The sequence below is a fragment of the Carcharodon carcharias genome, chromosome 20 (assembly GCF_017639515.1).
Source record: "Carcharodon carcharias isolate sCarCar2 chromosome 20, sCarCar2.pri, whole genome shotgun sequence".
Classification (NCBI taxonomy): Eukaryota; Metazoa; Chordata; class Chondrichthyes; order Lamniformes; family Lamnidae; genus Carcharodon; species Carcharodon carcharias.
In genome coordinates, this window is record NC_054486.1 from 34,429,082 (window position 1) to 34,450,804 (window position 21,723).

The window sequence follows — 21,723 nt, forward strand, 5'->3', positions numbered from 1 at the left end:
AGGATAAGGTTCGCAGCATCAAAACGCTGTCAACATGGAGTTCCCTCATGTGAAGATAGGCCACTGGCCCAGGTGGACATCTGGAAGGTCTCACCGACTGGTCTCAGTTTTGCAGATCCAAATGCAGACCAGTTACACTCAGGTGAGGGTTCTCTGGCTGGAGGTTGATAGCTACACACAATTTTTAGGCAAGGTAGAGACAGAGCACCAGTTAGAGTAGCCTTCCTTCCTCAGCTTGTTCCCCAACATGACTGCCTTCAAAACCAGCAGGTTTAAAACTTAAGTTTTTTTTTCTCTCTGCCATGCAATTTCCAGCAAGTTACCGGCCTTTGGTTTTCTTCAGTTTTTTTCCCCGTCAATTAAAGTAATTACAGTTCAAAACAAAACCAGGGCCAGAATATTTAGGTCGGCGAGGGGGGGTGGGCCCACTCGCCAACACGTAAAATGACGTGGGATAACATCAGGCGGAACTCCCAACATCACCCTGCGTCATTTCAATTTTCAGGTCAGCAGGAGCGCAGCCGAATCAGCTGTGCACCTGTCGACCTGTCAATGGCCTATTGAGGCCATTTAAAAACTAATTCAACTAATGAATGGACCTGTCCATCTAACATTAAGGGCAGGCCTGGAGCCCTGGCGGGCTTCAGGAAAAGCATGAAACCTCATCCACGGACGGGATGAGATTTCATGAGGGTTTTTAAAAATTTAATAAAAGTTTGATTAAAAGTGATGGACATGTCCCAACTCATGTGACAGTGTCACATGAGGGGATACGTCAGGAAAGTTTTATTTTTGTACATTTACCATTTTTATATTTTGCACGCATCTCCCCAAGCAGCACTTAGCTGCTCTCAGCTGAGGGAATCCCCACGCCTGCACAGGGGGCGCATAGCCTTAATTGGCCTGCCCACGTAAAATGGCAACACGCCCCCGATCGGAGGTGCGTCTGCATGCGCCCACTCCTGCGCTCCCACCCCCCCCGACAAGAGGAAAATTCTTCCCCAGATCTCAAGTACCATAAAGTTCAGGTGATTTCTTGGAAGAGGCCTGTTTGTCGACAGTTCCAATGTGAACTTATGACTTTTGAGAAAAAAACCCAGGTCAGCAGCTCAATGTACAAATAATGCCAAGTCCTTCTATGTTGTAAAAGAAAAATTCAGTCTTGAGAGATATGATTCCAACAATAAAAATAAGAGTTCATGCAATGACTATATAAATTACTGGTTAAGCTGCTGCTTGTCCAGTACTAAACATAAGGACATAAGAAATGGGAGCAGGAGACGACTATACAGCCCATCAAGCCTGCTCCACCATTCAGTACAATCATGGCTAATCTTGGATTTCAATTCCACTTTCCCACCAGCTCTCTATGTCCCTTGAATCCCTTAGACACCAAATGATGGTGCACCCACAAACCTCTGGGGTAGAGGAGTCAAAGATTCACGGCCCTCATCTCAGTCCTAAATGATCGGCCCCTTACCCTAAAATTGGGCCCCCTTTTTCTAGATACCCTTGATAGGGAGTAAAACATCTCAGTATCCACCCTGCAAAGTCCCTTCATAACCTTGAATGTTTCAATGAAATCACATCTCATTCTTCTAAATTCCAAAGAATATAGATCCAATTTACTCAGCTGCTCATCCCAGGCACCAATCTAGTGAACTTTCGCTGTACTGCCTCCAATGCAAGTGTATCTTTCCACTGTGGGTCACATTTCAGAAAAGATATCAAGGCCTAGAAAGGGTATAGAAGGGGTTTACCAGAATGTTACCCAGGATCAGGGACTTCAGTTGTGAGGAGTGGTTGGAAAAGTTAGGACAAGTTCTTCATGGAGCTGAGAAGATAAATAGGTGAACTATTTGAGGTTTTAAAGATGATCAACGCTTTTGATAGAATAGATAATAGATCAATGATTTTAAATCATTGGAAAAAATATCTAGATGAACGGAATTTTTTTCACTCAGTTATCAGGATCTGGAACACTGGCCTGAAATGGTGGTGGAAGCCGATTCCATAAATAATTCGAGAAGGGAGTTGGACAGGACTTGAGGTTGAGGAACTTACAGGAGCACGGACAAAAACGGGCTTTTGAAAGATTGGTCATACTTAACCCCAAAGAGCCAGCATGGGCATGACAGACCAAAAGGTCTCCTTCTGTGCTATGGTTTCTATGAAAACTGAGGTTCCCTGGATGACTAAATGCATAGAGATTCAAATTAAAATAGAAAATGAAGACATATGACAAACATAAGATTTATAATATAGAATCAAGCCAAATACATAAAGTATAGATCTAAACAAAAAGGACGGGATGCATCCTAGTTCTACCCACCGCTCTCATTTTTTTGGACTAAGTTGACTTCCAGGCCTCCAATGCATCCAATATAAAATTCTCATTGCCTCATGCATCTCTATCTTCATAACCCCTTCCAGCCCTATAATCCTCCCAAAACTATCTATTCCTATAATTCTGGGTCTGTGCATCCCCCACCCCTTCCTTGGCCCAAATTGACACCAGTTCAGGATCCACACTCTGAAATTCCCTCCCTCGCCCTCCTTCACATCACTCTCCTCCTGAAAATCCAACTCTTAAATTTTTGATCACTCCTCCAAATATGTCCCCCTTTAACTCGGCATCTATTTTTGTACAGTTATGCCACTCTGACACGCCTTGGAACTTCTTGAGGTTTTTCACAATCCATCTGACCATCTCTGCATGATGCTTTACCTTATAGCCTTTTCTAATCAGATAATCCTTTCTAGAAAGCAGTAAATATAGATAACATTGACTCTATTGCAGCAGTCTATTTAACAATTTTCCAGTTTCTTGAGGATACTTTTATTTCAATCTCAGTTGAGGCTGGTATCTGTCATGTGAAGCAAAGCCAGTAAGATGTGTAAACTGCATTGCTATTTGCCTACCATGAGATAACTATATTCATATGTGGCCACAACAGAATTTACTCAGTGACTATTTTCAGTGTTGGAAGACAACAGGCTGGTACATGTTATATCAATAAAAAAAATCTCAATTTATATAAAAAGTCCAAAAACAATTCAAAAGAACCATGTGAGTTGCTTCTAGGAGATTGCCTCCAACCATCTTGCACTGCTTGACAAATGACACCAAGGCTGATTAGAAGCTGACTCTAAGGTTATACAGTCACTTCTGTGATGACACACTTCTTTGAATGAATGCAAGACTTGAAAGAAAGGATGAAATTAGTGGAGCCCACAGGAGTCGGTATGAAGGTGTGGGGGGTGGGAGCGCGAGATGCGGGGAGAATTGGGCAGGAGTACTTGCATTCAATTTCCAGGGTCATGTAAATCGTCCCCAATTAAGCTGGAGATGGGAAGGCCCAACACAGGAATCCAGCCCGCTGGTGGCGGGATGCTACTTAGGCTCATTAACAAGCCACTTGATATCATTTATCCCTGACCTCAATGGAATTTAGTGGTGGATCAGGAATTTAACAGAACTCACACAGATCTCCCGAAGGCTGCCTAGCAATCCCTATTAGGTTTGGACTTGTTGGAGTGGGGGGCTTCCTTGTTGACACCAAATCAAAGCCCGAACTTCAGGAAGGGGGGTATTGTTGGGCTGAAGGCCACACCCCTGTCCTTGCCTCGAAACCCCCTTCCCTTTATTTCTGGTGAACCCATCCCACCTCACTCACCTATTTCCAGGAATCCAGTGGAGATCTTCAGGGTAGGCCTTGGAGCATTACCAGCAATAGCCACCACTCCCAGTAGCGCTGCCAGCAATGGAAGTTGGTCAACAGCTCTCAGGGCGGGGATTTGCCCTCCAGGGTCCTTGATACTATGGGAGGCCTGACACTGGCCAATTGAGTGCCTGAGTACACTTAAATCATGTATGACCTGCGCCACAGAAGCAGTGTGCATCTTCTACTGGTTCTCCAATTAGTGTGGGTCTCATGTTGCAAAAACTAAATTCTGCCCAAGGTGACTGGATGGTTTCAAAAGATGTATAAAATTGTGAATAGCATAAAGAAGGTAAATCCAAAACATAATCCAACAGAACTAGCAAAATGAAAATTTAAGACTGATGTCAAAAGAAGTTCAGCACAATTATTAACACAAAGAGCTTGATGCTGTGATTGATGTGGGGGCGTAGAGATGTGGATATGGGGTTTGGGGGGTGGTTGGAAGAAGAAAGGAGGTAGAATCCAAAGTAGTTTTTTCTGCGTTGATGAACTCAAGTGACAAACTGTCTTCATTACTTATATGTAGTATAACCAATGTTATTCCTCACTAATGATCCACAGGTTACAATAATTTGTTCCAGCTTACAATTCAAAATTGTTCAAAATCCATCGGTCTAGTTCTGTGACATAAATCTCTGCTTTTGCTATCACAAGAGATGGCAGGGAAAAAAAGCAGAAGAAAAGGATACAAGAATTTCATGGCAGCAAATAGTTTCAAAAAACAATTTTTTTTCTGTCTTCCCCTGTAAACTTATCCCCCCTCTAATACCTACTGTCATCTATAAAAATCTAGTTGGTCACATACTACAGGATGAATAAATATACAGGCTTACACCAATATTAAAATATAACTTACATTTGGGGCTTTTGTAATAGTGATGGTGAGATTTTCGGGTCTGTTTTTTCGAGTGGTGACAGCCATTCCCTCCAGTTCTGCCCTTTTTTTGTCTTCTTCAATTTCCTGCAATAATCAAATACCACTGCTATTAGAAGTTAACAGGAGTCAAAGCTCTTTGCAACCCAACCTTAGGTTGCCCCTTCAATCCATATAGTGAAGGACAACTTGTCAAACCTCACTAAGATCACTGTTACTGGTAACGGTAGAAGTTGGGATAAGTGAATGTACACTAATTTCAAAAGTAAACAACAGCCCAGAAGTCTAAATTGCATTTGCACCTCCCTAAAACAGTATGTTAATTTTAATACAGCTCCAGTATCATAGTATCCTATAAACATGATAGTCTTGTTTTGAGCTGCATACTATACTTTTATGTTTCAAAATATCAAACACGGCTACTGCAAAATCAGATATAACAGCTCAAACGACAATATGATTTGCACTTAAAAGTTGAAAAATGGCAATCTACTATTTACTTTTTGATTGTGTGCTTGTTTTGAAAATTTAATTTAAGCTGAATAAAAACTCAAAACATTTCGCAATATGATAGTAACAGTCAATACTGCTGCCAAACCAAGGAGAAACAAGTACAGTTGCAGTTTGGAGAGAGAGAATGAGGAGAAAAGTGGAACCAACATAGCAGCTTAAAGCAATATTAGCTTTAATAAATACCTGATATCTTTTCATAAGTACTTCATTCTTTTTCCGCAAAGCTTCTATCTTTTTATCTAGTTCCGCATCCTTCTCTTCCTTCGTCTTTAAAATTACATCCACTGCTGCATCCTAGAAAGGAAAGGATGGAACATACATCAGCAGCATCAGTGTTGATTAATTCACACAGAGCAAAGTTACAAAATATCAAGAGACATGGTAAAAAATTTGGATATAATTAAAAAGGAAAAATTTGCAGGGCTATGGGGAATGCGGAGTGGGAAAAATGAGCTAGTTCTTTCAAACAGCCAGCACAGGCATTATGAGCCAAATAACCACCTCCTGTTGTTCTATGGGCAGAATTTTACACTCCCGGGCAGGAAGGTTCGCAGGCCAGGGAGCCCATAAAATGCCATGTACGCCTTTACCACTGTTGCTGCCCCCACCACCTGAGGAAGGCTCACCCATGTATCAATTGAGGCTCTTAAATGGCCATTTCCTGCCTCCACCGCTATTTTGTGGTGACTAGTTGAGGCCAGCAAAGGGATGGAAAGCCAGCAGGTAACACTGCTAGGGCTTCGGAAAGGAAAAGGGGCTGCTTCTTTTATGGGCCCCCGTTTTATTGGAGGCTCTCCCAAGCTCCACGCAACCCCTGCAATTCTCTCCTCAACCCCCCACCCCCAGCTCCACACAACACCTGCAATTCCCTCAATCCCACTAGTCTCCTCACCAGGGCCTGCCAGCCTGGCTTTGGTAATCCACACTACACCCCCACCCACCTCCTTACCATGCATCTGGCTCCTGCGACAAACATTGTTGGGGACTGGACACAGCCCCAGCAGTGGTCACCACTCTCAATGGTGCTGCTGAGACCAGGCCACCTGATTGGCCAGCAGTTCAAGGAAATGGGACTTCCTCCCTAGATGGGGCAGAAGTCTCACCTCAAGGTAATGAATGTCCCAATGGGTGTTAAATCACTGCAGGGCCATGAGACTGGGTGGGAGTGGAAGGCATGCCCATTTCCGCATCCATCCATGACATCTACTCATTAGACATAAAATCAAGTCCTATGATTCTAAAATAGGAATTAGGCAAATATTTAACACAGGTATTAACACACAGAAATGAAAACAGCAGGCGAGGACACTGAAATATATCAAAATAAACTAGTAGATCTCTTACAGAGTTGCCCATGCAAAGCTCCTGGGTGCAATCCATAACTGGAGAGCTACCAGAACCTGTTTAGATAAGGAATTCAATGGTACTTTCAATGTTAAATATTGACATTAAAAAATCTGATCAAAATTTGTGGCAGTAGGAAGCCCAGTTTCCAGACAGAAAGTGTCTGCATAAAAATACTGACATTATATGGAGATGGCTTCATAAAATAAGTGGGTACTGTTGTGGAGATTGAAAAGTTCAGAAAAGGCAGGAGGGTAGGTTTAGATTAACCAAATGGAAATAGGGTGTTGACCAAATTATCTTTTCTGCTTCTAAAACTTCAAACTTCCATCCAGCAATTTCCATTGATAGTCGAAGTTAGAGCATGGATGGTTACAGAAAAATCTATGAAAAGTATGTGCTGATAGTTATAGTCTATTAGGAAATATTGAGCAGGATGGGGTTCTTTTCATGAGAAAAGAGAAGGCTGAATGGCTGCTTTAAAATTATGTAGTAGGACTTCGACGTGACATCAAATGGCTCCCATTGTGAGCAGTTCAAAATAAGAGATCATGAGTATAAATTAGTCACAAATACATCCAGGAGACATTTCTTGATTCAAAGAGTTGTTAGATTGTGGAATTCACTACCATATGGAGTAATTGAGGCAAATAACAGATATTCTTAACAGGAGGCTGGATAAAGGCACAAGGAATAGAGAAGTAGAAAGGTATGGTGATAGGATTAGTTGAAGTAGGATATTTTTAGGTGCAGCATAAACACAGCAGTCGAGTTGGGTCAAATGGTCTAATTTTATGCTATAAATTCATTGGATCACAGGATCATAGAATGGTTACAACTTAGGAGACTATTCTATCTGTAGTGTCAGTACCAGCTCTCCAAGTCCCATTGCCCCACCCTTTCCCCCATAGCCCTGCAAATATTTTCTCCTCAGCTGGTTAAATAAATCCCTTTTGAAAGCCATGATTGAATCTGCCTCCACACCCCTCTCAGGGCAATGAATTCCAGGTCCTAACCACTCAATGTGCAAATACATGGTCCATCATGTGGTATAAGAACCAATTGCCTGAAATCAATGAACTCTTGTCCTCAACCCTTCTGTCAATGGGAATAGTTTCTCTCTATCTATTGTGTAGATTCCCCATGATTTTGAGTCAAAACTCTCCTCAATCTTCACTAAGGAGAACAACCCCAGCTTCATCAATTTATCCATGTAACTTAAGCGCCTCAGCCCTGGAACCATTCTTAAATCTTTTCTGCACCCTCTCTAATGCCTTCACATCTTTCCTGAAGTGCAGTGCCCAGAATCGGACATAATATTCAATTTGAGGCTAACTGAGCGGTTTATAAAGGCTCAGCATAGCTTTCTTCCTTTTGTATTCTATGTCTCTCTTTATAAAGCCCAGAATCCCATATGCCTTTTTAACTTTCTCAACCTGCCCTGCCACCTTCAACAAATTGTGCATGTACACCCTGAGGTGTCTCTGTTCCTGCACACACTTCAAAGCTGTACCAGTTATTTCATATTCTCTTGCCTTTTGCTTCCTACCAAAATATATCATTTCACATTTCTCTGCATTAAATTTCATCTATCTCCCATCTGCCCATTCCACCTGCCTATGTCCTCTTGAAATCTATTATTACCACCTTCACAGTTCACCATACTTTCATGTTTTATGTCATCTGCAAATTTTGAAATTGTGCCCTGTACACTGAAGTCCAGGTCACTAAGGTATATTAAGAAAAACAGTGGTCCTAATACTGACCTCTAGAGAACTCCATTATACATCTTCCTCAAGTCCAAAATACAACTTGTCACCAAAACACTGTTTTCTGTCACTTTTGACAACTTTGCATTCATGCTGCCACTATCCCTTTTATTCCAAGGCTTCAAAATTGTTGGCAAGCCTATTGTGTGGCAATTTTAATGAAAGCCTTTAAGTCCACATACACCATATCAATCACATTACCCTCATCAACCAACTTTGTTACCTCATCAAAGAATGCAATCAAGTCCATAAAACAGGATTTACCCTTAACAAATCCATGTTAGCTTTCCTTTATTAAGCAACACCAAGTGACTATTAATTTTGTCCCCAAGTATCTTCTCAAAGCTCTCCCAATACTGGGGTACCGGGTTTATCCAAGCTCCTTTTTATAAACAAAGGTATAACATTTGCATTTCTCCAGTCTGGGCAAGTCATATAATTAGGGTGGTAGAGAGGGCTTTAAACTAAATAGTAGAGGCAAGATGTGATAAATTAAAGAGGAGAAGGCAAGAGAGCAAAGTAGCAATAAGGGAAATGGTAATCAGAGCACAGCAGGAAAGGGCAGCGTATAAACTTCACAGTGTGCCAGCAAATAAAGCTAAAGGTTGTGAAAATAATACAAAGGCAGAATTAAAGGCACTCTATCTGAATGCTCACAGAATTCACAAGGTAGATGAAACGACAGCGCAAATAGAAGTAAACACATATGACCTAATTGCTATTACAGAGACATGGCTACAGGGTGACCAAGGCTGTGAACTGAACGTTCAAGGGTATTTGGCATTAAGAAAGGATAGGCAAAAAAGAAAAGGAGGCGGGGAAGCGCTGTTAATAAAGGATGAGATCAGTACATTAGTTAGAGAGCATCTTGGATCAGAAGATCAAGACATAGAATCAGTTTGGGTGGAGCAGAGAAACAACAAGGGGCAGAAAATATTGTTGGAGTTGTTTACAGGCCACCACATGGTATTGGTCATGTAGGGCATTGTATAAATCAGGAAATTAGAGGTAAATGTAACAAGCTAATAAAGTAATCATGGGGATTTCAATCTACATATACACCGGATAAACCTAATTGGCACTTATGCTGTGAAGCACATATTTGTGGAGTGTATATGAGATGGTTTTCTAGAGTGGTACGTTCAGGAACTAACTAGAGAACGGGCTATTTCAGATCTAGTATTGTGCAATGAGAAACAGCCAATTAATAATGTTGTAGTAAAGGAGCCTTTTGGGAAGGTGACTATAATTTGATAGAGTTTTACATAAAGTTTGAAAGTGATGTAGTTCAATCCAAAACTATGGTCTGAACTCTAAACAAAGGAAACCATGAAGGTATGAGGGGCAAGTTGGTTGTGTTAGATTGGGAAACTATACTAAAACGGCATGATGGTAGACAAGCAATGGCTAGCATTTAAAACAAATTTAAATTCAATTAAGGCACAAAAACCCTGCAGGAAAAGTGATACAATAATGGCTAACAAGCTTGAAAAGGCTTATAAAAGTAGTAAGCCTGAGGATCGGGAGCATTTTACATTTTAGCAAAGGAAGACCAAGAAACTGATAAAGAAAGAGGAAACAGAATGTGCAAGTAAATTAGCGGGAAACATAAAAATTGAATGTAAAAGCTTCCACAGATATGTAAAATGGTAAAGATTAGCAAAGACAAATGAGGGCCCATTACAGGCAAAGAAAACAAAATTTATAATGGGGAATAAGGCAGAGAAACTAAAATACTTTGTGCCTGTCTTCACGGAGGAAGATGCAAAAAACCTTCCTGACATACTAGAGGATCAAGGGACTGGCGAGATTAGGGACCTGAAAGAAAGCAGTATTTTTTTTTAAAGTAGTACTGGAGAAATTAATGGGACTGAAAGTTCATAAATCCCCTGGGCTTGATGATCTACAAGCGGAGGTGGCCATAGGGACGGTGGATGCATTAGTGATCATCTTCCAACATCTTTAGTCATGTTCAAGCCAGGAATCAATAGATTTATAGACATTCAAGATATCAAGGGTATGGGGCTACTGCAGGAAAGTAGCATTGAGGTAGAAGATCAGCCATGATCTAGCTGAACAGCGGAGCAGGCTCAAGGGGCCAAATGGCCTACTCATGCTACGTCTCTATGCCCCTAGTCCTCCAGCGCCACCCGTGTCCAAGGAGAATTTAAAGATTAGGGCCAATGCCTCCCCAATTCTCACCCTTATTTCCCTCAATCCTTGGATGCATTCCATCTGATCCTGAGGACACAACAACCAAGTACAGCCAGTCTTTCTCATACCTTAATACCATCTCTTCATCAATTTTTACCCCATCCAGTATCTCAACTACCTCCTCATTTAATATGACTTTGGCAGCAATTTCTTCCTTGGTAAAGACAGATGCAAAGTACTTATTTAATATCTCAGCCACACCCTCTCCTCCATGCATTGATCCCTTTTTTGGTCCCTAATTGACCCCAATCATCTTCTTACTATCCTTTTAATATTTATACAGTTATGGAAGACTTATGAATTCCTTTTATGTTAACTTCCAGTCTCTTCCCATACTCTCTTTTCTTCTCTTATTTCCTTTTTCACTTTCCCTCTGAACATTATATATTCAGCCTGGTTCTTATTTGAATTATCATATGCACCCTTTTTCTACTTCATCTTATCCTCCCACTCTTTCATCATTGCTATGATCCCCATATGGATTAATAACTTTTGAAAAGAAATTTTAACTTCCAGACGTCGACTGAAATGATGTCACAACATTTCAAGTTTAAGACTTTTACTGTAACAAAATAATTAAAAGCAGCATTAATTAAACATTATTTTTGTAACCAACTTATACTTTAAACTAGGAAAGGAACTTTCTCCATTTAAATGTTCACACATCTGAAAATCACGTGTTACGGTTGTACTTTACATTATCTCTTAAGTGAACCCTTCAGATTATTGCTCCTGTGGCCTTGCTTCCTTTCTTTTCCTTTTCCAACTGGGCAACTCCTAATCCCAGAACTGACTTTCATGGTGAGGGATGAATTGGAGATTCTTCCCTCTAGCCAAGCTTGGCAAATCATCCAGTCTGTTTTAAATCCTCACAAACTCAGTTTCTTCAATCGGAGCACGAGCTCCCACCCTTGATTTGCATAGTGACCAACAGGGCCAACATTTTCTCTGTTTAAGATGCAGAACTAACTGCCTCTATTTTTCTGCTCTCCTTCTCAGAACCTTTCAGACTGACCATGTCTGTGAGGTTCAGTGATGTTCAAGAAAACCTGCAAACTGATTTTACAATGGATGCCTATGGACTCTTCCCCTCTCAATGCCCATCTCCATGACAACATTAAACACATGGGCCTTGTACCCAGGTAGAAATGCTAATTAGCTCCTCTAGACCCACCCCCAACTCCATTTTATCTTGAAATTAAATAGACAGTTTAAAGTATGACTATTTACAAACTCTGACATTCCTAACCTGTCCCTGAGACCTGGAGACTAAGGTTCTATCCACGGTCAGCACAGCTGCTCAGATCACTGTTTGCAAGTGTGAATATCTTACACTTTCTTCCTAGTAAAACAATCTGGGCCCCGCTTGAACCTTTAACAATCAAGCCACCCAAGCTTGTTTTTGGGCAGAACTCAGAACAGGTCTGCCTTCATTCCTCCATTTTACCCTAAAGAGACAGTCTAAAAACAATCTTAGAAACTTCATATTTTAACATCACCCAGGGAGCTCTGGCTTTGGTTGTGCTACCTTTCCTTTGTGTGGGAATGTATCTCAATGATCTCCTCTAAAGGAGCAATGAGCTGTATTTCAAAAGTTTCCCCAGTCAATCTCGGATTCCAATTTACCTGGGACAGATCCATTCTCGCCCTACTGAAAGTGGACCTCCTCCAATTGTGTATTTTTACTCTCAATTGCTACTTGCTCTTTTCCATAGCTAATCGAAACCTCATGATACTATGATCAGTGTGCCCCAAATGTTCCTCTACTGACACTTGATCAACTTCATCCACCTCATTAACCAAAACCAAACCCAGTAATACCTCCTTCCTTTTTGGGCCAGAAATATGCAGATCTAGAAAATTCTCCTGAACCAACTTCAGAAATTCTTCCCCCTTTCTTCCCTTTAGACCATTACTGTACCAATCTATAATAGGTTAATTCAAGTTCCACATCATAACTATTCTATAGTTTTTATACCTTCGTAGGTTCCCCGCATATTTTCTCCTCTGCATCTTTCCCACTAGTTGGTGCCTTGCAGAATACATCCAGTAGCATAATGGTACCTCCATTATTTCTTAACCCTAACCAAATAAGATTCTGTCCTTGACTCCTCTAAGAAATCCTCTCTTTCCAATACTGTAATATTCCATTTAATCAATATTGCCACCATCCTCCTTTCTTTCCTTCCATAGCTTCCTGAACACATTGTATCCAGGAATATTTAATACCCATTTCCTGTCTTTTTTGAGCCAAATCTCCAGTATCATCACATTATCATATTCCTACATGCCTATCTGCACCTGCAACTCACCAACTTTATTTACCACACTGTACATTCACATATATGCACAGTAAATGTCTTATTGCCTTTCCTCTTGCTCTGACCCTACCTAATACCTTACTATCTCTTACTCTAGTTTCTCTCAATTCTTTACACACATTGTTTCTCCTTTCTAATGCTGCATCCTGGTTCTCAACCCACTTGCCAAGTTCATTCAAATCCTTCCCAACAGCATTAGCAAACCACCTTGTGAGGACATTGGACCTGGCAATGTAATAATTGTGGGGGGGACTTTAATCTTCACAGACTGGGGCAAACTGGCAAGAGTGGTCTAGAAGATGAGTTTGTAGAATGTTTTTGTGATGGTTTCCTGGAGCAATACATTGTGGAACCAATGAAAGGTAAAGTTATCTTGGACGAGTAGATGTAGTACCTGGGTTTCCAAAAGACATTCAATAAGGTGTCAGACAATAGGATAACAGGCAAAATAAGGGCTCATTGCGTTGGGGGCACTATGTTAGCTTGGATTGTCAATTAGTTAACTGACAGGAGGCAAAGAGTCAGCAAAAACGGGACATTTTCAAGTTGGTAGGCAGTGAATAATGGAGTGCCGCAAGGATCAGTGCTGGGGCCTCAGCTATTTGCAACCTATATTAATGACTTAGATGAAGAGATAGAGAATAACGTATCTAAGTTTACAAATGATACAAACCTAGATGGGAAGGGAAACTGTGGAGAGGACACACAGGGTGCAAAGAAATATAAATACAGAGTAGTGGAGAACCCTAGAAGGCCTGGCAACATTTGTGGAGAGAGAAACAGAGTTAATATTTTGAGTCCAATATGACTAGGGTTTGAAGCTGACGTAAGGGTGTGATGGGTTTTGTGCTGTTGAAAAAGGGGAAGGGGCAGGTGCATCAAAAGTTAAAGTCTGGGATAGGTAAGAGACCGGGGGAGGGAAAATGAAGAAGATTTTAAGGAACACAGGCAAAGGGAGTGGTAATGATAGTATTAAAGACACAAAGCTTGGTCAGAGTAGGTGTTAACAGCAAAATAAAGGTTAACAGTGTCTGAAAGCAAAAACATGAGAACAAGACGCAGACTGGCACTAGGGGACAAATTCAAAATGGAGGACAGAGTTCATGGTCTGAAGTTGTTCAACTTCAGGGAGAAAATAAACTTTGAGGGTAAACTAGCAAGTAATATAAAAACAGACAGGAAGAGTTTTTTTATACATATAAAAAGGAAGGGAGGTCAAAGTGAATATAGGCCCCTTAGAGAATGAGGCCGGGGAAATAATAATGGGGAACCAGGAAATGGCAAAGGAGTTGAATAAACACTTTGCATCAATCTTCATATTAGAAGACATTAATAACATTCCAAAAATCTAAATAATCAAGGGGCAAAAAAGGAGGGGACGAAATAAATACAATAACTATCATTAGAGTAAATGTAATAGGGAAACTAATGGGGCTAAAGGCCAATAAGTCCCCTTGACCTAATAGATTACAGCCTAGGATATTAAAGGAAGTAGCTGCACAAATAGTGGATGCACTGGTAACAATCTTCCAAGAATCCTTAGATTCTGGAAAGTCCCAGAGGATTGGAAAACTGCCAATGTTAACACCCTTATTCTAAAAGGGAGGGGAGGCAAAAAACAGGTAACTCTAGGCCAGTTAGCTTGTCATTGGGAAAACGTTAAGAGTCTATTATAAAGGATGTAATAGCAGAGCATTTAGAAATACACAGGGGAGAATTTTCCCCATCGGGGGGGTTGTGTGGGGACGGGCCAATTAAGGCCCGGAAGCGCTGTGTGCTCCCTGTGCAGGGTTGTGGGGGGGGGGATCCCAAGTTGGGGCCTGCGCTCTTACGCATTTATTCAATTTATAAACACTTCATGAAACCTCATCCCACCCGTGGATGAGGTTCCATGAAAAATGTGAAGGCCACCTGGGCTCTTCACCTGCCCGCCAACATTAAGGTTGGACGGACAGCTCAGTTTATTAGTTTAATTAGTTTGTAAATGGCCTTAATAGGCCTTTGACAGTTCAGCGGGCGTGCAGCTGACTCAGCTGCCTGCCCGCCGAGCTGAAAATCTAAATGACGCGCGACGACGTCAGGACAGAAGCCCGACGTCACCTCGCGTCACTTTACACCTTGGCGAGAGGGCCCTGCCTCTGCTCATACACTACATTATTAATTTGCGTGATAGGCAGAACGTCTTTTTGGCTTCACGGCAGCATTCTTTACGCTGACAACCAATTAAAGATCAATAGTCGGGCTTGCAGTGTGGTGCACTTACGTGTGCTAGAAGCTACACAGCTACACAGGGCCCCGTTTCTTGCAGGCAGAAAGAACATGCACACACATTGCGGCTGTTACATCTAAGCAAAAATAAGTGAAAGCCATTCTCTGGTTCGTTACCTAGGGCAATGTCTTGACCAGAGTCACCTGCCAGGTTTCAATTTAAACCATTAACTCTGTCCTTCATTTTGGATCTTTTCCCCCAAGTGCCAGTCTGCATCTTGTTTTTGCTTTCAGACAGTGCTGGCCAATATTCCATCAACACCTATTCTGATCAAGCTTAGTCTTTAATACCATCGCTATCATCTTTGTCATTTTATCTCCCCTGCTCACTAACCTCTCCCTGACCTTTTGCCCCACCCACCCCTTCCTACTTTTTCAACAGCTTAAAACCCATCACATTCCTACATCTCTTCAATTCTGAAGAGGAGTCATATTGAAATGTTAACTCTGTTTTTCTCTCTATAGATGCTGCCAGACCTGCTGAGATTTTTCCAGCACTTTGTTTTTATTTCAGATCTCCAGCATCCACAGTACTTTGCTTTTATTTTAATACAGAAAGAAATATAGAGAGTTTAAATGAGTGGGCAACAAGACGGCAGAAGTATAACATGGGGAAGTGAGAAGTTTTTCACTTTGGTGCATAGAAAGCATAGAAAAGCAGATTTTTTTTTTAAAGGGTATGAAACTTATTGTTGATGTTCAGATACACTGGCATACTCATACAAGGAACGCAGTAAGTTAGAATGCAGGTACAGCAAGGAATTAGGAAGGCAAATGGCATGTTGGACTTTATTGCAAGGGGATTGGAGTACAGGAGTAAAGGAATCTTGCTATAGTAATTCACAGAATCACAGAGTGTAGAAGAGGCCCTAAGGCCCATCAACTCTGCACCAACACTTGAGAAACACCTGAGCTACCTACCTAATCTCATTTACCAGCCCATAGCCTTGAATGTTATGACGTGCCAAGTGCTCATCCAGATACTTTTTAAAGGATGTGAGGCAACCTACCTCCACCATCCTCCCAGGCAGCACATTCCAGACCGTCACCACCCTCTGGGTAAAAAAGTTTTTCCTCACATTCCCCCCCCCCCCCCCAAACCTCCTGCCCCTCACCTTGAACTTTTGCCCCCTCGTGACTGACCCTTCAACTAAGGGGAACAGCTGCTCCCTATCCACCCTGTCCATGTCCATCATAATCTTGTACACCTCGATCAGGTCGCCCCTCAGTCTTCTCTGCTCCAACAAAAACAACCCAAGTTTATCCAAGCTCTCTTCATAACTTAAATGTTTCATCCCAGGCAACATCCTGGTGAATCTCCTCTGCACCCCCTCCAGTGCAATCACATCCTTCCTGTAATGTGGCGATCAGAACTGCACGCAGTACTCCAGCTGTGGCCTCACCAAGGTTCTGTATGTACAACTCCAACATGACCTCCCTACTTTTGTAATCTATGCCTCGACTGATAAAGGCAAGTGTCCCAAATGCCTTTTTCACCACCCTACTAACATGCCCCTCTGCCTTCAGAAATCTTTGGATACACATGCCAAGGTCCCTTTGTTCCTCAGAACTTCCTAGTGTCATGCCATTCACTGAATACTTCCTTGTCAAGTTACTCCTTCCTAAGTGTATCACCTCACACTTTTCAGGGTTAAATTCCATCTGCCACTTAACTGCCCATTTGACCATCCCGTCTATATCTTCCTGTAGCCCAAGACACTCAACCTCACTGTTAACCACTCTGGCAATCTTTGTGTCACCTGCAAACTTACTAATCCTACCCCCAGCATAGTCATCTATGTCGTTTATATAAATGATGAATAATAGGGGACCCAGCACAGATCCCTGTGGTGCACCACTGGACACTGGCTTCCATTCACTAAAGCATCCTTCTGTCTCCTACAGCTAAGCCAATTTTGAATCCACCTTCTCAAATTACCCTGTATCTCATGTGCATTTGCCTTCTTTATAAGTCTCCCATGTGGGACCTTGTCAAAGGCTTTGCTGAAATCCATATAAACTACATCAACTGCACTACCCTCATCTACACACCTGGTCACCTCCTCAAAAAATTCAATCAAATTTGTTAGGCATGACCTCCCTCTGACAAAGCCATGCTGACTATCCCTGATCAAGCCTTGCCTCTCCAAGTGGTGATAGATTCTCTCCTTCAGAATTTTCTCCAATTGTTTCCCTACCACTGACGTGAGACTCACTGGCCTGTATTTCCCTGGCTTATCTCTACAACCCTCCTTAAATAGCGGAACCACATTGGTTGTTCTCCAGTCCTCTGTCACCTCTCCCGTGGCCAGAGAGAAATTAAAAATTTGGGTCAGAGCCCCTGTGATCTCCTCCCTTGCCTCCCTCAGCAGTCTGGGACACAAATCATCCGGAACTAGAGATTTGTCCACTTTTAAGCCTGCCAACACCTCCAATACCTTGTCACTCCCTATATCAATTTGCTCAAGAACCTCGCAGTCTCTCTCCACGAGTTCAATACCTTCATCCTCGTTCTCTTGGGTGAAGATGGATGTGAAGTGTCCGTTCAACACTCTACCGATTGCCCCTTTAGTCCCTAATGGGCCCTACTCTTTCCTTAGTTATCCTCTTCCCATTGATATACTTATAGAATATCTTGGGATTTTCCCTAATTTTACCAACCAGAGCTCTCTCATATCCCCTCTTTGCTCTCCTAATTGCTTTCTTAAGCTCCACCCTGCACTTTCCGTACTCCACTAATGCATCCGCTGATTTGCTTCCCCTGTACCTGCTAAAAGCCTCTCTTTTCCTTCTCATCGTATCCTGAATATCTCTGGTCATCCATGGTTCTCTGGGCTTGTTCCTCCTTCCAATCACCCTAGAGGGAACATGTTTAGCCTGTACCCTCCCCATTTCCTTTTTGAACACCCCCCACTGCTCCTCTGTAGATTTCCCCACAACTAGCTGTTCCCAGTCTACCTTGGCCAGATCCTGCCTTATTTTACTAAAATCCACTCTCCCCCAATCCAAAACATTTTTTGCAACTGGTCTATTTCTTTGTCCATAACAAGCTTAAATTGTACCATATTGTGGTCGCTATCACTAAAATGCTGTCCCACCACCACCTCAGCCACCTGTCCGACTTCATTTCCCAGAATTAGGTCCAGCACTGCGCCGTCCCTTGTTGGGCCCTCTACAAATTGACCTAAAAAGTTCTCCTTTCCTGTACACATTTCAAGAAATCCACTCCATCCAAGCCCTTAACACTATGTCTATCTCAATTAATGTTGGGAAAGTTTAAATCACCTCATATAATTACCCTATTGTTATTGTTTTTACACACCTCCGCAAATTGTGCACATATTTGCTCCTCAATTTCCCACTGACTATCTCAGGGTCTATAATAAACATCTAACAATGTGGCTGCCCCTTTTTTATTCCTAAGCTCTACCCACAAAGCTTCATTTGATGCCCTCTCCAAGATATCATCTCTCCTGACTGCATTAACTGACTCCTTAACTAATAATGCAATGCCTCCTCCTCTGTTACCCCCTCCCCTGTCTCGCTTGAAGATTCTATATCCCGGAATGTTGAGCTGCCAATCTTGCCCCTCCCTCAACCACATCTCAGTGATGACTACTATATCACAATTCCACGTGTCAATTCTCACCCTTAACTCATCCATTTTACCTGTAATACACCTGGCATAAAGTAGAGGCCATCCAGCCTTGCCTTACTCCCTTGAAACTTAACGCAGCTGTACTCCCTCTGACTTGATTGTTTTACTGTATTATGATGTGTCCCTATTCTGCTAACATTGTGTCCCCTCCCCCTGCCGAATTAGTTTAAACTCCTCCCAACAGCACTAGCAAACCCACCCGCAAGGATGTTAGTCCCACTCTGGTTCAGATGTAGACCAACCTGCTTGTACAGGTCCCACCTTCCCAAGAAATGGTCCCAGTGATCCAGTAATCTAAACCCTCCCTCCTGCACCAACTCTTAAACCACGTATTCACCTGTGCTATTCTCCTATTTCTGAGCTCGCTAGCACGTGGCACTGGGAGTAATCCAGAGATTACAACCAGAGAGGTCTTGCTTTCTAATCTACCGCCTAACTCCCTGAATTCTTAATGCAAGACCTCATCCCTCTTTCTACCTATGTCATTGGTACCAACATGTACCATGACCTCTGCCTTATCACCCTCTCTCTTCAGGATGCCCTGCAGCCATTCAGTGACATCCCGGACCCTGGCACCAGAGAGGTAATGCACCATCCTGGAGTCACGTTGACAGGCACAGTAGTGCCTATCTGTTCCCCTGACTATAGAATCCCCTATTACTATTGCTCTTCCTCCCCTCCTGTACAGACAGGCTCCTTGTGGTGCCAGAATCTTGGCTCTGTCTGCACTCCCTGGAGGAACCAGCGCCCTCATCAGCCTCCAAAATGGAATACCAATTTACGAGCAGGGTCCCAGGAGTCTCCTGAACTACCTGCCTGTTTCTCTTGGACTGCCTGGTGGTCACCCATTCCCTTCCTTCCTCAAGTCCCTTCAGCTGCAGTGTGACCACCTCTCTAAGCGTGCTATCCATGAAGCTCTCAGACTCATGGATGCTCCACAGTGTCCTCAGCCGCCGTTCCAGCTCTGAAACCCGAGCTTCCAGGAGCTGCAGCTGGACACACTTCCTGCACACATGCTGGTCCCGGGCACCGGAAACGTTCCTGACTTCCCACATGGAGCACACCGCGGCTTTGAGTGCTCCTGCCATGACTTATCCCTTTAAATTAAACCTTTTAAATCAATTACTCTAGGGCCCTTCTTTCCTGATCTTTGTTACTACAGAATATACAAACTATAAACCACAAATAGACCTTAAACTATAAGCAATAAAAGTAGTAAATCCTTACCCGACCTTACCCACTACTTGCCAGTCATTCCTTTCCTTTGTAGCCTCTACTGCTGCAGCAGGGCAAGACCACTCTCTGGAGATTTAAGAAGCTGGATAGCAAAGAAAAAATGCAAAGAGCACTTCTTTCCCTATGCACTGAATTCCCAATGTGCGCCAAACTGCCAATACCCACACTCACTCTGGCTGTGTCTCACTCAGGATGAGGTCTCGCCCCTGTTCGTGTGCAAGCACACTGAGGGCTAAGGAATTGTACAGGGCTTTGGCAAAACTACATCTAGACTATATTATGTGCAGTTCTGCTGTCCAAATTTAAGGAAGGATACACTTGCATTGGAGGCAGTACAGCAAACGTTCACTAATTTGGTCTATGGGACGAGGGGGTTGTTATATGTTGAGGGCTGAGTAAAAATTTGACCAATGTTCTCTGGAGTTCAGAAGAATGAGGGGAGATCTCATTGAAGCATTCAAGATTCTGAGGGGCTTGATAGGGTTGACTCAGAGATTGTTTCCATTGGACGGGGAATCTAAAACACAGGGGCACAGTCTCAGGGTATGGTGTCAATCTTTTAGGCCTGAGGTGAGGAGAAATTACTTCACTCAAAGAGTTATGAAGCTTTGGAATTCTCTACCCCAGAGGGTTGTACATGCTCCATCGTTGAAACATTTAAGGCTGAGATAAACAGATTTTTGGTGTCTCAGGGAATCGAAGGAAATGGGAGTGGGTAGGAAGTGGAGTTGAAGTCCAAGATCAGCCATGATCGCATTGAACGGCAGCGTAGGCTCAACGTATGCTCTACTCCTGCTCCTATTTCTTGTGGTTGAGGTACATTCCATCTAACTTGTACAGATCTCACCTCTCGAAGAATTTTCCAAAGTCACAGGAATCCTGCTTCATCTCTCCAGCTTGATTCATCTGCTGTAACCTATTTCCACACTTACTAGCAAGTGACACCAGGAATAACCCAGAGGAAGCTACCTTTGAGGTCCTGCTTGCTAGACTCCTTCCTAGATCCCAAAGATCTGCCTGCAGGTCTTACCTATGCCGTTGGCATGTTGCTTTTCAAATTCTACATAACGTTAAACAGAAGTGTGACAATTCACTGGCACAAAATGTCATTCAAACTAATCCAGGAAGAGTTATCTTCCAACTTAAGTAAGTTATCAATGCTCAAAACGTAAAATAGGAGCTCTTACTGTAAACTAGAAAGAAATCTAAAGATTTTCAACTCCCTTCTGGTACTTACAACTCTTCAATGATAGTCAAGTGCCATTATGTATGCTGAGGCAATATTTCAAAGTTAGAAATTGCATCTGTGAGAGATCCCTGTATTTATCCATCATTAGCTTTTACACTGCCTAACACCAACGTATCAGATTTTGATACAAAGAGTTACATGTAAACAGGCCTGCATATTTTGATTGCTGACATTCAAAGCAGAAACATCTAACTGTGCTTTAAGTGAAATACTCTACAGTTCTTTGAAGGTTTCAGCAATTTGGAAGCAAATAAGGATATATCTCATGGCAGGGGCGGGCCCGCTCGCCGATGCATAAAATGATACATGGTGACGTCAGGGGGAATTCTCGACATCACCGCACCCCATTTAAATTTTCAGGAAAGTGGGGGAGCAGCAAAATCAGCTGCACATCCACCGACCTGTCAATGACGAATTGAGGCCATTGATGGAGGCTATTAAGTAATTAAAGGACCTGCTTGTCCAACCTCAAGGTTGGCGGGCAGGCCAGGAGCCCTGGCATGAATTGGAAAAAGCATGAAACCTCATCCACAGGCAGGATGAGGTTTCATG

At 42.5% G+C, this 21,723-nt stretch overlaps 1 protein-coding gene across 16 annotated transcripts in view; it reads right to left on the reverse strand.

The window, feature by feature from the left end:
* Positions 1-21,723, reverse strand: part of LOC121292797 (coiled-coil domain-containing protein 9-like) — a 272,485-nt gene that overhangs the window by 206,596 nt on the left and 44,166 nt on the right. For all 16 annotated transcript variants that reach the window (XM_041215198.1, XM_041215205.1, XM_041215202.1 and 13 more), the window contains 2 exons: positions 5,296-5,406; positions 4,582-4,686 (listed from right to left, as the gene is read on the reverse strand). In XM_041215198.1, coding sequence (XP_041071132.1) covers positions 4,582-4,686; positions 5,296-5,406 — 216 coding nt within the window. The remainder of the gene's footprint in view (positions 1-4,581; positions 4,687-5,295; positions 5,407-21,723) is intronic.